Source organism: Protopterus annectens, chromosome 1.part0 (genome assembly GCF_019279795.1).
Source record: "Protopterus annectens isolate FY-2018-M chromosome 1.part0, PAN1.0, whole genome shotgun sequence".
Lineage (NCBI taxonomy): Eukaryota > Metazoa > Chordata > Ceratodontiformes > Protopteridae > Protopterus > Protopterus annectens.
The window spans coordinates 1,891,600,814-1,891,617,925 of NC_056725.1; the positions used below are offsets into that span (position 1 = coordinate 1,891,600,814).

Below are 17,112 nucleotides of genomic sequence, written 5' to 3' on the forward strand. Positions count from 1 at the left end.
ATCTCTGGCTATTGTTAGAATTGGAAGAACCTCTAAATCTCTTCTGCAACTTCAGCAGAATGGTTTGGAGGGACAGGTATATCTCGGAGCAGATCTGTTGTGGAACATCCCTCTTATATTAACTGCAGCCTCCAGACAGTCTTTGTGCCAAGTGATTGGAGAACTGCAACTGTCATCCCTCTGCACAAGAGCAGGCCAGCTAAAGACCTGGATAACTACAGACCCATATGTCTGCCTAGTCTTGTATGCATGGCCATGGAAAGGATTATCATGGAAATAACAAAACAATGACATAGGAATTTTTTAGTCACTGGATCTAGCCCAGTTTGGTTTTGTCAAGGGCAGGTCATGCCTACTGAATCTGGTGGACTTTTTTGAGAAGGTCACCAAAGCAATGGAAGAGGGAAAAAGAGCATACTGTCTGCCTTGACCTGGCCAAAGCATTCAACATAATACCCTACTTAGGTATTGTTGACAAAATCAGGAAATAAGATAAAAACCCATATGCCACCCACTGGATAGCCAGCTGATTCACAGATAGGACCCAAGAAGTTAGGACTGGGGAGTCCACTTCTACAAAGGGGCCACTCACTAGCAGAGTCCATCAAGGCTCAGTGCTGGGGCCACTCCTTTTTTGCATCTATTCCCCTCAGTCAAGGCCAATATCAGGGACCTCTGGCTGGCCAAATTGATGATTGCAAACTGGATGCAGTCGCAGACAAATAACTGTTGCCAGAGCCATGATCTAAAACTTATTATCAAAAAAGGCATAATAGTATCTTTGGGAAGATGGCTACCCCTGGAAACTACCACATTGACAATACACCCGTATGATTAGACCCACTAGTCAGGGATCCAGGAATGCATGTAGACAGCAACCTGGCTTTTGACCATCATGTGTCTACACTGGTAAGAAAATCATTCTATGCTGCACAACTTATAAGTAAGGGTATAGCATCTAGGTCCAGGGATGCCATTGTTCCTCTGTACTCAGCCCTTGTCAGACCAATCATTGAGCAGAACGCCCTTTGTTATGTACCTGACCAGACATATGCAGTAACAGGAGCATACACAGAGATTCCTCACAAAAAGAATAGAGGGCATAAACAACAAGTCTTACACTGACAGCCTAAAAGCTCTGTCCCTGTACTTGGTATCCTACAGGTTGTTGACAGGTGATCTATGCCTGGCCTGCAAATCATCCTCTAATACCACTCTGATGGACCTATTGCATATCTGCAAAACAAACAGCAGTAAAATTATCCAATCGAGGAACCTGAACCTCGCCTGCAACATAAATAGGACATGCTGGAGGGACAGGTATGTGTCTCAGAAACTACCCATTTTGTGGAGCAGACTTCCCATCCATGTCAAGGAGATCTCTGCCCTAACCCAATTTAAGCATAATTTTGACCAAAGGATTGGGAATCAGAAGTTTACCCCTGGTCTGGCACCTATGTTTCTAATACATAGAGGCAGCTTGTAAATGCTTGACCATCATGCCAAAGTCTACATATACCCCATAAGACAACCCTAGATAATCAACCCGCCAAATACATTTGGGAAGCAAGACTAGGATTAAAAAGGTCCACTGTGGTCATTAGCCTAGTAATCACCTGTGAACCTATGATCCTATGATTCTGTGAACCTATGAATGCCACCTCCCCATAACTAACTAAATGAAATGTAAATATTGTAAGCATACATATAAAAATATTTTCAATTTTATGTCACTGAGTGTAATAAGTACTTTTCAGGATGCATCTAACTTTATTTTCTTTTGCTTACACATATCAACCTATTTCAACTTTTAGCTTAAAATTTATTTTCTTTTATGCTGTCATATTGCTTCTTCTAATACATGTATTACTAGCTTTCTAAATTCCTTAATTGTGAAACTACTGGACATTTGAAGATCTTTGTAACTAACTTCCAAAGGTTAATGTTGCCTTTGTGCCCAGTCTGTGGCTGAATAAAGTCAGCTGGCCAGCACAGCATACGTTCATAGGTAAGTACTAGACAATCAGTTTGCACACCATTACAAGCCTAGCCAAAAAAAAAAAAAATATATATATATATATATATATATATATATATATATATATATATATATATATATATATTCAAAAGGGGAGAACTTGAGGATGCCCATCCAACTATCTATGCTTGCTTTGAAGATGGCAAGGGTGCAGCTCTGCTTGACACACAGTGGAAGTTTGTTCTAGAAGTGGGAGATATATACTGGGATATAATTCTATCATGCCAATATGTCTTATTTACCTTATGATGAAGGTTTAGTTACTTTAACCAAGTATGTGAGTAAACATTTCTTCATTTCTTCTGCAAAAGTATAGGAGGTCAAAGAGGGTTAGATCTTTTACAGTTCATAAGGCGAGACACAGATCTGCATGGAGAAGTCAATAAGAGCCTGAGTATAGTGAGAAAGAGAGAGAGAGAGAGAGAGAGAGTTGCCTGGCTGCCCTGATAACAAAAAGTTTGAGGCTATTCATTTTTTTTAGTTATGAATTGCTGAAGTCTTTCAAGTTGAATGATATGTTTAGAGGAATATATGCCAAAAGGGCATTATGTTCAACAATAGTTCTAATGAAATATGAGTAAAGGGGAATTAAGACTTCTTTGGACCTAGAGGAGATGCTTCTGCAAATTATATGAGCCATATAGAAGGCTTGTTGAACTACTATGGAAACATGATAATCAAATGATAAGGAATTATCAGCAAGAGTGCCTAGATCCCTTACAACAGTGTTTAATTGGGTGTGTGTGCCACCTATTTGATAAGTGAAAACTCACTCTGTCAACAAGCAGTCATTTGACCAACTTACATCAATGGAGTTTTTATTCAAGAACAAGCAAAATACAACAAAAGTGCTTTTTGCAGGGAGGCAAGGCCCCCTGAATCCCCCAACTCCATTCCTACTTAAATATACCAACTCTTAGATTGCACAATAGTGGGGAAGAGTAGCAACCACCTTTATCCCACTGTTTGATGATCTCACACAAAACCACTGCTACGATGAAACAGGAATTATTTAAACAAATTACTGGTTCCCATTTTGACAAAACATGCAGCTCAAGCAAATACTTTGGGCTCATGTGTGTACAGGTTACTGTCTTTACTTTGTTTTTCTTATCATATGCATCTATTTCTATATGGAGGGATTATGGCACCTTCACTTGTCTATATTATCATTCCAGTCTCCTGTGATATACCATATTTAAGTCTGGGAATCCTTCCTGGGATTCAGAGAGGCTTAGCATGATAGGGTAACCTTAAATCAGAAGGTTTCTGCATCAAAGTAAACCTTTCCAAATTGAGACTGCCTTACTGCTGAGGTTGACCCCTTGTGGGGGCTTCAACACAGAGGACTCACTGGCAAAGCCACATGCTAGCCATGTGTGCTCCCCTGGAAATGTCCGGGCTCTTGATTTTTGTTTAGCCAAATGATTCAGAAAATCACTCCTCTGAGTAAAATTTTATCTAGAAAAAAGTTAACACCATTAAAACACAGTAGTCCCTCACTCATTCATATAGTAGTACCTCCAGTACAGATAAGTTCTGCAAAGATTTGTGAGGAAGTGTTAATTTGTGTGAGTACATGGGCATGTGTGTGCATATCTGCAGGGGCTAGAATGAGGCTGCATGAATTTGTGCAAGTGCAAGCATGTATGAGTGTGTGTCTATCTCGGTGGAATCTAAAGTCTTGATACGTGTGTGTGTGTGTGTGTGTGTGTGTGTGTGTGTGTGTGTGTGTGTGTGTGTGTGTGCTTTTTCTTTTTTGACTGCATGCGAGTGTATGGCTAAGTGTTTCAGCGAGTGTGTTTGAGTGTGGAAGGTTTGTCACTGAATAGATGTGGGTGTGGGTGTGTGGGGGGGATGTCTGACAGTGTGTGTGTGTGTGTGTGTGTGTGTGTGTGTGTGTGTGTGTGTGTGTGTGTGTGTGTGTGTGTGTGTGTGTGTGTGTGTGTGTGTGTGTGTGTGTGTGCGCGCGCGTGTGCGCATGGGGTACCTTTGCTAATGTGATGCATAGACTACTAGTAAAATAGCATAGTTGGATCTGACAGTGCTAGTGTTCGATTCAGAGACTATGTAATGGGCTGATTATGAATTCTTTCTCATTGTGGCCATGCCTGTCTCTGAATCACATATTCTTGTCATTGTGTGAATTGGCCAACCCATATATCTTTGAATCCCGGTTACTGTTTAGTTTTCATCATACTGTGGTTTCCATTAGTAACATTTTACTTTTTTCTCTTTTTTGTTTAAAACTTGTAAACTTTAAAAAAAATGTGCTAACATATTAAGTTGAAAAATACAGATACGGAGCAACACTACCCAATACTGATATGGCTTAGGTAATGAAAGGTGTACAAAATAATTAGCATGCCTGTCTAGTTGTCAATACCTTAACAGTTCTGCTAATGATTGATAGTTTCAGTTGCATCTTGCTTCTGGTAAGTTGTTCAAAATTATACAATGTTAGGAAAGCTGTTATTGTCTTTTTTTCTGATGTCATTGTCATTAGTTGTACCTTGCACAGACATGAGTGTATATCACCACTTCCAAACTCTGCCCACCATTCTCCAAATACAACTTGCACCATCAAACATTTACAATGTGCCTCCTGAGGTAAGACTCCCTTCCCAGCACACAGACACACACACACAAGCATGTACAAGGAATGTAGACTTTTTGGAACTTTAAACTCACTTGTGCATAGGCCCTGGATTCCAACTAAAAACAAGAAGTCAACAATGCTGATCTAGTTAATGCAAAGTGGAGATATTGTCACCAATACTCTATTCCTTTTCTCACAAAGATTGTACTGACATAAACATCACCATGCTGTTTAGAATTCCCTTCAATAAAATGATTCTCATCTGAATCATTTCAAGGCATTTCTAGTATCATGCAGTCAGGCATACATTTTCTTTTCCCCTTGTAAAGAGAGATGCCTTCTCACAGTTCCCTCTACCCAAATGGATCACAAGTGATCGAAGCCTGTTTCTGAATACAGGATGTGGTGCTGAAGTTAAAATGGAACCTTGTGCGAATTTTCTCAAAATTAGCACATGGTTCAGTTTCAAATACTGATTAACTCTGCTAGCTGTACTAATACTTGAAATTCTCAGTGAAAACTCACCATTCAACAGATTATTTTATACTACTCCATACCTGCAGAGCTACATACACATTAAAAGAAGGCTATACAAATAGCACAAAGGCTGTTTGTCCATGATGGAAAAGTCCTTAAGTTAGGGCTCGTTAGCTTTTAAGTCAATAAAGCAAATGCCATATCCTATATACAGCACTTAACTTAGCCATTTGTCCTTTGACATATTGTAAATTCTCTTATAAACAACTTAGAACTTCATACGTGACATTATACAGCACAGCTGTCAAGAGGTTAGTTTAGTTCTGCCCTATAGAAGCCAAATAACTAAAAACGTGCCTTTACCTGGAGGTATAAAGATTTAAATTATTTAAATTATAGGCTCACAGGTTCATAGGTTGCATTCTGAAAGTTAAAACCCACTGGTCTTCAAGAACAGTGATTGCTTACATTTTGCATGGATCTTTCCTACATCCATAAATAAAGCATTTATTTATGTATTCAAGATAATTTTTAAAGGATGTTAAAGACTGACTTCTTTTGATTGTTAAGGAGAAACTCATTTCATAACTTTGAAAGCACTGCTCACTGTATCTGTCATATTTTCTGTTACTCATATTTATGTTTAGTATTAGTTTGCCTAATCTAGCCCAAATGGTACATTGCAGGAATAGATGTTTAAATAGAACCGTATTGGTCATTGCACTGTAAAGTGGGTAGAGGTCATCTCTATGGAAACAATTAAAAAAAACATAATGACGTTCCCTAAAGACTGAAGCCTTTCCAATTAAAGTTTTCCAGCACTCTGAGTATTTCTGGCACGGAATCATCGTATGTTTCAAGATAATTCAATGGTCTGTTTGATGACTACATAATGCAGCACTATATTTATAAATATGTTAGATCATATTACAATGATCTTCCTAGAAAGCCTAGACATGACCTTTAGAATCAGATGCTCTTCTGACTTTGCAAGACATAAACTGGTTAGACTTCATAATATTTTATCTACCACTGCCCCTAGGTCTTAATTGTCTCCTTCATTTCTCTTTTCTGAACAATATTTGCCATCGTAATTTATGTTTTTTTTCTCATGTTTCATGACATTACATACACTGCCATTAAAGGAAATATCATTACCACTGCAGAAGGTACTTATTTTATTGTAATCCATCTTGAAGAACCATGGCAGTTTGTAACTGTAAGCATACTGTTTGAGTATAATGCACCTCCCTGGTTCTGCTACAGTCTTTTGCCATATACCACATACATATCTACATACGAACATTTTGGTTAACATGGCTGTGGGAGGTTACTTAGGTTTTCCTTCATTATTTATAGGAACCTATTAGGGACATTCTTAGTCCTATAGAAGTTGACATTTTAATGTTATTTGTGACTGCTGCTTTCGTATCTGTAGTTATATAAGAGAAGTCTCTCACTGTCTCTTTAGAAATCTGACTTGGGCTTTCTCACAATATGAAATCTGCAAAAATAATTTTCTGCACACATATTTGCTTTATCCCCTAGATTAATGATTGCTTCACTGTTTATTCAACATCCGGTCATACGTTTTCACTACATTTGTCCCTTCACTCTCTTTCATTGCTAGGCTGTAGCTGTTAATTTGCATCAGTGCTAGCTGCTATATCTCCTTGACTTGTGTACAAAAAAAATCTATACTTAAGACATAAACAGCAGAAAAAACAGTGTCAGGCTGCAAAAAAAAAAAAAAAACGTTCCTGATAAACCTGAATGTTTGAATGATTTGATACCAATCACTATGAATCAAAAATGTCTTACTGTAAAAAAAATGCACTGTAACACCAAAATATACAAACACCAAATTCACCATACTTTAGAGAAAAATAGATAAAGTAGACTAAGAAAAATAAGACACAAGTATCATTAATCTTTGAAATTATAGTGTACTGTATAGTGACAGACATAAGGTGGTATTCATAACCACTTGCTCAAATGCGATAGTGATATTCCTGATACTTATCAGTGAGCGTAGAAAATGCATGATTCATAGAGGCCATTTAAGCTAATGCGCAAGGCCTAAGGAATAATGAGAGGCATATGAGAAGTGTTGTAAAGCATAGTATACTAATGAGGTGGTTTTGCAGTTCATAGTCCAACATCCCTGATGTACACACATCCATTACTAAATGTGGTGTTTCATCTTTGATATTGGAATTGCAATCCGTGAAACTGTTTGACCAAATATTCACACGCACTTCCCTGAAACACAAATGAATTATTTCCCAGTCGAGCAACCCCTTCATTATAAGTGTTAAAATAAGAAAATAAATTATTTTGGCCAGTGGACATTTCAGCAGTCTAACCATAAATGAACAAGCACTTCCCTGACACACAAATTAAATATCTCCTCCAGCAACCCCCTTCAGTAAAATTTCCTAGTATGCACAAGCACCAAAATGAACATTTAACCCAAGCAATCCCTTCAGTAATTTGTCTAGGTATTCACAAGAACTAAAATGAACATTTCACCCAAGTGACCCCTTTAGTAACATGCCCAGGTATACACAAGAACTAAAACAAACACTTCACCCAAGCAACTCCTTGAGTAATGTGTCCAGGCATGCACAAGCACTAAAATGAACATTTCACCCAAACAACCCCCTCAGTAATGTGTCCAGGTATGCACAAGCACTGAAATGAACATTTCACCCAAACAACCCCCTCAGTAATGTGTCAAGGTATGCTCAAGCACTGAAATGAACATTTCACCCAAACAACCCCCTCGGTAATGTGTCCAGGTATGCACAAGCACTAAAATGAACATTTCACCCAAACAACCCCCTCAGTAATGTGTCCAGGTATGCACAAGCACTGAAATGAACACTTCAACAAACAACCCTCGGTGTGTGTTGGTATATGCACAAGCACTAAAATGAACATTTCACCCAAACAACCTCCTCAGTAATGTGTCCAGGTATGCACAAGCACTAAAATGAACATTTCACCCAAACAACCCTCTCAGTAATGTGTCCAGGCATGCACAAGCACTGAAATGAACATTTCACCCTAGCAACCCCATCAGTAAAATGTCCAGGTATGCGCAAGCACTGAAAAATACATTTCACCCAAGCAACACCTTCAATAAAATGCCCAGGTATGCACAAGTATCAAAATAATACGTTAACCCAAGTGACCCCCTACAGTACAAATGTACAGGTATGCTGAAGCACCATATCAAATCCAACTGCATCTCTGTAATTGACTAAAAAATGGCTGCTTTCTGACATAGCTTCAGGGTGATTTACACCCTTTGTATGCAAATTAGTTCATTATAAATTCATGTCTATGAATCCATCTCATGCACATATGTGTAAACCCCCTTAATAGCATAGCTGCAATTCCCCTATTGGTTATGTGTAAATTATGTTGTGCATTTCTGATAGGGAGCCTGTTCAGAAAACAATCATCCTGACAGTCTGATATTTGCATAACCATGTAGCACTGCTCTTCGCGGATCACAACTATGAACATGGGAAACCCCAGTCTATGAATACCGCTTATAAAGTCATAAAATACCATGATATGTAAAAGAAACTAGAACCATATAGAATAAAGGTGCCCAGACAGTTCCACTAGCAGTGTGAGCTACAGGGTTAATATAAATGAATTTTCAATTTTATTTATATATAAATATGTATGAATTTTCAAATGTATTTATATATGCTACCAATACATGTATCACCATATGAACTGGAGAACAAAGCAGTTCTGGCAAATTGTAGGTGCTGAGAAGAGCACTCTCAGCAAACTTCAAAGACTGAAGCTTTACTAAATTCCTCAATGCTAATCATAACCTGACTCGGTAATGGTGTCCATTCCTGTCACAGTATTAGAAACTCAAAACATTTGGAGAAATTAAAAAGAAAAAAAATATTTTTGTTATGTAGGGTTGAAGTCTGTTGTCAAAATAGTCCTCTAAAACAAATGAAACAGAGAAATATACAAGTAATGCATATAGGTATCACTCTCCATACTGATGTCTGCGGATTTAAATGGAGCGCTTCTGTAATATCTCTCTAGTAATGCTGAATACAGTTGAGGTTTCATATTTACAAGTTTTAACATGTCTTAGGTCTCTTCTACTACTACTAATGTTGTGTCTTTTGACTTTTTCCTGGTTAGGGGTCGCCACAGCGGAACTCCGGTCCGCTAATGATTGGCAGTAGATTTTTTACATGCCGAGTTGCCAGCTCTAACGCACAACCTTCAATGAAGGTATGCCCATTCACGCATGTCTCCACACTGAAGACGCTTTCGCTAAGAATTGAACAGGACAATGTCTTACTGTGAGGCGACAATGCTACTGCAGCACCACCACCGCAGTTCTTCTACTACTACTAATATTACTAATATTATTCTAAATGTTTAGCCATAACCTTAGGTTTAACATTAACTAATATGAGTTTTAGCTGCATCTAGAGCATTAGACAAAGATTCTACCTATGGCTATAGAAAAGGTTAGGCAATAAGCACTGACTAGGTTAGGCTCATGACTGGGGCTAAAGGAATACAATTTCTTTGAGTCTGCATTACTGCACAGCATTATGGTTACATTAAAGTTAAAATCATAGTTATTAGTAAAATTAGGTATACACATACATTGTAGTTAGCATAAGAATTAAGAGTAGGAACAACTTAGGAATGGTACAGGCTATGATCAACTAGTGTCATAATTAAGGTCAAAACCATATCAGTATTTTATTCTAGCATTATACACATTTCAGCAGTTTTATTTGTTATTAAAACTGAAAATAATGGAGAAGCAAGTTAGAAGAGAGGCAACAGTATTGAAAAAGACATATTTTTGAATTCCACCCCACATTTCCCCAAACCATGCTTTTATACAATGTACAGTGCTGTATTTATTATAGTTTGGTGGCTGTGAAACACAATACACACAAAATTTGGGCAGAGGTATACACAGACTTTATGCACAGTCCCATAAACTTACTTTGTGCAATGGAGATTTATGTGGTCTACAATTTAATGCAATTCATGAAGGTGAATCACCCTGATGATATGCTGCATACAAACAAAAACTCAAAAACAGGAATCTTGAACAAGAAGACTACACAATGTACTTTTAGTATAAACAAAAATATTTATGGATGTCCAGTAAGGCCCCAAAGCTGGACCATTGAGGAATATATCTGAGGATCCTTCCAATTCCTTCTCAGAGTGCTTTTTTACCTTCCTGTGTTACAGGATGGGGCAATTTCTGTGCAGAGTCTGCAAGTACTTTCTTTGTCTGGGAGGATATTTTGTAGGTTTCAAGGTGTCTTACAACATACCAAATAAATGCTATAGGTCAATTTGTGTAATGCAGTCCTATCCTTAAGTGTATATGTACTGTATGTGTGCCATGTAGTAATACACACCCTGTGACAAAGAGGGATACTGCCAGCCCCACTATCTGGAATGTTGTAAATAATTATATGTCATTTGTGAATATCAAGATGACTCATATATAAGATGCTTGTGTTACGGATGTATTCGAATTGTATGTCATGTCTACATCAAACTAGGTTTGTACAGAAGTGTGTTGAAATAGGATTTTGCAAAGTGCTTGAAATATATCCACAGTGTGTCCTACTGGAATAGAACAGAAATGTACATTCACTACTGTAGCTGTTTAAAGGTATATATTTTAACAGTGGGAACTGGAACAAAGGAGGTTAACTTAATTCTAGCAAAACTTCAGAAAAATAGATGAAATTAAATTACTTTATGGCAGCTAGAGACAGAATGTCTATACTAGGGACATTTCTGTATTGTCTTGGAAATGTTTTATTGTTTTATGTCTTCCAGCATCTGCCAAAGATCTGAGGAAAAGCCCTTGTCTATGTATTTTAACAGGTAGATGCTAAAATGCTACCAGCTGCCATCAACAGTTGTTTTGGGTATAAGGACTAGAAGTCAGATGACAAGAAATTATGCCATTCTGCAAGCAATCCCAGCAGTAATATTTGAGATATTAATTTCAGAAATTTCAGAGAGACACAGCATTCTGTAGTCTGTCTTGGACCTGACAAAAACAATTAGAAGATCCATTCACATCTGCCTTGCTCTATAGTAAGTAAGTTACAAGGAAACAGTTTAATTCTCTTGGATATAGTCAGAAATATAGCAAAGCGTAGTTTAGATATTTTTCCTTATTTATTTAAAACTGTCCTGCAATGTTGTTTTAAACATTTCCTGTGATTTTGAACTCTCATATCACTGTGATTATATACTGAGTATTTTCTTGTTCTTTTATTATTTATTATTAAATATAATTAAACCTTTCATTGTGGCTGATCTGTCTGAAGATCTTTAAGTTCTGAGAGCACTTGTATATTTATTTGGTGACACTGTGTAGTCCACTGCTAATAGCCTTGCTCTTGGTCAAACTACCATTTGTACTGATAGTAACATTACACAGTAAGATTAGACATCCTTTGTTAAGGGGCTTAAAGTAGCTGATAAGGAGTTGGCTGGTGGAAGTGATAACTACCTTATAGTCTGGCCAAAAGGGGTCATAGCTAATAAACTGGTGCCAGTCTTTTCCAGGTGTGTGTGCGTGTATAAATCAAACCTCAAAGAGTGTGTGTGTGTGTGTGTGTGTGTGTGTGTGTGTGTGTGTGTGTGTGTGTGTGTGTGTGTGTGTGTGTGTGTGTGTGTGTGTGTGTGTGTGTGTGTGTGTGTGTGTGTGTGTGTGTGTGTGTGTGTGTATGTGTGTGTGTGTGTGTGTGTGTCAGCTACTTGGGCAGGGATATGAAGCACTGGTTGGACAGAAAGGGTGCTGGAGGTCTTGGCTTGCCACTCAGCTGAAATCTCAACTCTATAGCTGTGCCAGTGGGGAGTCTTATTGGGGATCTGGAGAATGAGGGAGAAAGCAGCTCTGGACTGACTGTGGTCTCTGTGTGCTCTTATGGGAAACTGCATTTGATACAGAGAGCTGCATATGGAAATAGTGTGTGTGTACCAGTTATTCTTCCAGTGTACGTTCTCCACTGTTGCTAGGGGTGAGGACTGAGGCTCCATGATTACTGGCCCAGTGGTGGGTCATCACACACCTCATGGGGTGCAAGATAATAACAGCATGTGCTGTATATATCATAATGTCTTTTTTGTTGTTGTTAGTATCTGCCGATCAGTACCACAGCTGCTACATAGGCAGGAACATGAGAGATTCATAAATATTATTGCCTTATTAATCAGGGAATGTGTCAAGTCAATCAAGGTATTTCCAGAGAATGTGAAATGTTCAAAGTATGTTCACTGAAACTACATTCATCAACAGTGGAGCCTGCCTCTTTATCCACAGCTGTGTGTCTTTGGGGTTGATATATGTAAGTTCAAAGGGGGGGGGGTGATTCCCTCCACATCAGATGTGCAGATGGAGCTTGCACGTATGCAAAAAAAAATCTTTCCACAAATGTTTGCTGAAGTTAGTTTTGGTAAATATTTTTACATTTGCAGAAACTTCAGCGAGTCAACACAGATCCTTTAATCATGCTGTGAAGTAGCTTGCATTTCTGCACAGCTATTCTATAGGATCTACCTGGGACTAAAAGGTAGCTAGTAATGGTGGGGCTGATGTACTGTTCCTGTTTGTATGTTGCTAGTAGCTGTGATGTGAAGTCTGTAAGCATTTAAAGGAGCCAGGATTGTGGTTTGTTTACAAGTATAACACATTTACTTTTTTTTGATTGACAGATATGTTGTCATTGTTCAGGTATGTCTTGCTGAGGAACACATCAATTTGTCATGCCAGTCAGAGACTGGAATTATCTTTTTCATATGGGTGGTCCACACTTGTATCTTCATGAACTCCTGTCTTGAAAAGCGCCTGTACTCCATTGGTTTAATTTCACTTAACTGTGGCAGAAGGAGGTCACCTTCATTTTCATATGTACTCTGTATTTGACAAACTATAGTAACTCAATGGTGTTTGGCACCATGATCTGTGATAGGCAAGATTTTGTGAATTGAATATAATAATAATATGATGTAATTTTTCCATGTACCAGCCCTATGCACTGAGAATCATATTTGTGAATTCCACCCCATGACTCCTATCAAACAAGGCAGCTTTCTTAAAACACAATAAAAGGCATATATTGTTTTACAGCATAATAAGAAAACATAAACACAGATATATTGAGTTATTTTTTCTATTATCTTTTTATGGACTGATGTCCTTATTGAAAATATATTAATACAAGTTTCCTCATACTTCATTGCATCTAAGAAACCAAAAACAGTACTGGACCAGAGAATTAACAGTGCACATCTCTTTTTCAACTTCACCTATTAATTACAAATTTACTTTTAATTTAGCAGTACTCGTCAGAGCACTATGGCATTCCCCCTCAGCAGTACAATGTTGTCATGAAAAATAAGAAATAAATGAAAGAAGTCCTTTAAACACAAAAGGTTTTACTTCTGTCACAGATCACCAAAATTATGAAGTGGACCTGACATTAGGAAAAGGAAAGAGAAGCTGATATGTAGGTAGAAGCTGGTTCTACACCATACTATTCATTAAGATCTCATATGTGTGTATCATATGCATGTATATACACATTATCTCACCAACAGCTCTCAGGAATTATTGCTGCATTGGCTCTAGATTTCTGCAAATCAGTAAAATTACAGTTACAAAGTAACACTTGAGAGATTCCCCAGGCTCAGTGATTCAGAAGCATTTTATTCATGCATCTATTGGTCTCCAGTGTGACATGAATTTTTTAAAATCAAGTTTTAGATAAGATTTATGTGTATGTAAGATAACAGAAAGGCTTACCATCTTGGAAATGACCATTATTGCAGTCTGACAGTTATCAATTATCAGTTTATCATCAGGATCAACTGGCACAGTGGGGCTCTCAGGTAAAGCATCATCTTTTCCCTTTGTAGAAGATGCTCTGGTCTTCTGCTTAGAACTGCTTGGATCAGGTGATTGGGGTGTACGGTATATTACTGGAATTCTAAAACAAAAAAGAAACTTGGCCATTTAGACATTAACTACAAACTGTATTTATGCACTGCTATACTAGGTTTCATTCCGCAGAATTCTATTTGAGATACCACATACTGGTACTAGGGTAAATAATTTTTGAGAATATCACAGCTGCTGTCTCTGAGAGCTATGCTACATTCAATACTTAAGTGTAAAGTCTGCACAGAAATCACTGCTGGGATTACATCAAATTGCTATTGCTGAATTTTTGAATCACATTTTATTAAACCAAGCTTACAGACTACTAACCACATCAAAAATCACTAAAAGCAGATCTTATGAAAAAAATACCACACATTTATAACTGGGAAACATAATGAGTTTGGCATAATGGTTAAGGTCTTTCCTCATACACACACATGGTACTGGGTTTGATTCTGACACTGGCTTAAGTTATTGGCAAGGCTTAAAACAGTCTTTCAGCATAGCTAGCCACATATTCAACTAAATGATTTTGCACTGGTGGACACCTCTGACATGGAGGGCTTGTCCCTCACAGCTCCTTTTCTTTTACAGTTTGAGTCTGACATCACAAGCCTTACTTAAAAAAAGAAAACATGTTTTCCAAGAAAAGCAAAGAATTATTATTCTCCATACTTAAGTAACATAAAAGGAAAATATACAAGTAATAGGGTATGGGGTACAGTAGGTATTGCCCCCCAACACACACACACACACACACACACACACACACACACACACACACACACACACACACACACACACACGCACACACGCACACACACACACACACACACACACACACACACACACACACACACACACACACACACACACACATGCACTGCATCTTCAGTCTTATATTAGGCACAATATATGATGTAATTATGACATTATGCACCACAAAACAAACAGAAACCTACTCTTTTTGAACCTACCTCTTTAACAGAAGTCAAGCTTAATGTCAATAGCATAGTGTCAGTGAAATGACAGCGTTCATTCCTAATGCATTGAGTGCCTTGGAGAATTTAATAGCCAGGTTCTGTGAGATTGCTTCAACTAATATGTGTCAGATATGTAGTTACAAGTAAAAACAATTCTTGGTATTTTACTATTAAAGTTGCATCTGTCATACCAGAAACCTGTATCTCGTACTAATGGTGCTATATCTGAAAGTGCAGTAAGTCTTACATGTTAGACTCATCATCATTTGCACTAAATATCTTTCGATCATTTCTATTTTTGCAGCTTGGTACTTTCAGGAAGATGGATTCAGCAATTTCAGATTAAACATGCCAACTGCAATAGAACATATACACTAACAGGTGTAACAAAATATGTTTTTCTCAACTTAAATAAATCATAATAAGTACTCTAAAGAGATCTGAATAAAATATAACATCTCTACATACTGGACACTATACTTAAAGACTTATGGAAAAGGGAGTAATGTCTGTAATATTCATTACATTGCATAAGTAAGTGTTTTGGAAAATAGATAAGAATGGAAACAATAGATTACTAAAACAGGATTGTAACTAAAGACATCACCATAAAGGAGTTTGGAGTACACCACTTGTGTAAGGATTTATAAAGTACATTAAGTATACTAATATCCAGAGTGCTGGTCCACAATGAGAAAATATGCTTAACAGTGACTGCCCCTACTGTACATCCCCTGTTACCATAACATATGCCTTATAAATTATCAGCAGACTATTATATCAGTGTAAAGAATACTAGATTTGTTTGCAATGGCATGGTTTATTCCCAAGGGTGAAGGGTCAGGAGCCATATTATGCCATTAATTGTAAATTAAACATTCTTGACAGTTCACAGGGAGTTATTACTATTGTACAATTGATTTGTTAAATGTTTTAAATAAAAAAGTTGTGCATGACACTATTTTCCACCAAAGTGGTGTGCAGCAACATACCACAGCAAATGTGTGTGTTAGGCATTCTGACTTTTAGAGGTATCTATGAAGGGCATCTGCTCATTATAACTAAGTGGTGTAGCTTTACTATTTATTTATTTATTTTTTTGTGAAGAAGGCAGTGGGATTATTCCCATTACTGTGTAGTGCCCATAAGTAGGTGATCTAATTAAAAAAAGCTTTACAGTGGTTTTCTTTGTGTGCTTGAGGCGACTATTCTAATAGTAGCAACTTCACTTTGTTGCTGTTATTGGAGTTAATTCTTTCACTATGTGTCTTACTTCATTGCACAGCACTTCATCAAAGTAGGAAATTTTGTACTTTTTATCTATCAGAGAGATGTTAGCACCAGTGTGACTGCATGAATCAGGAAGATTTAATACATTGTTTAGTTAAAACTAATCACTTCAGCAGCCAGTATAATGCATATACTTTTAAAGCACACTTTCAGGTACTCTGTGCTAATGGAAGCAAAATCTGGGATAAATTAAAATAAATGAGAATCTGTTATATAATTAGGAGATGCCAACTTAAACAACTTAAGGAATATATATAGTAGTTAACATTTAATATGAATTTTTACAGGAAAAAGGAGAAAAATTAAATGCACTAAAAGCAAAACTTTCTTAAAATATGTGTCATTCTCCCATATGCAACTATAAATATCTGCAGAAATTAAAATGTATACAATGATATTTTAAGTATGTAAAAATCTAGTACTTTAAGGAGGATAAATTCTGTTTAATAATGGAATTATACAGACAGCATCATTAACTATGATTAGTAATGATCATAGGATCATAGGAAGTTACTAGGCTATTGGCAATGAGGCCCTTATAAGCCTAGCCAATAGTTTTGCCCATGTATAGACAAATCAGCACCTGATGCCCCTGTCCAGCAGGGACATGGGTGGAATCCAAGGGATGTATTTTCTATTTCCCATCCAGTTATCCAGGTTGTGTTTAAAAAGGGGTAAAGAGGCACTCTGCTTGACATGGAGAGGGATTCTATTCCACAGATGGGGAGCCTCTGGG

The 17,112-nt window shown here is 37.4% G+C and overlaps 1 protein-coding gene across 1 annotated transcript in view; it reads right to left on the reverse strand.

Annotated features, from left to right (window-relative positions):
- Positions 1-17,112, reverse strand: part of SPEF2 (sperm flagellar 2) — a 2,540,087-nt gene that overhangs the window by 1,045,596 nt on the left and 1,477,379 nt on the right. The window contains exon 19 of the mRNA XM_044069998.1: positions 13,966-14,149. Within this exon, the coding sequence (XP_043925933.1) occupies positions 13,966-14,149 (184 nt within the window). The remainder of the gene's footprint in view (positions 1-13,965; positions 14,150-17,112) is intronic.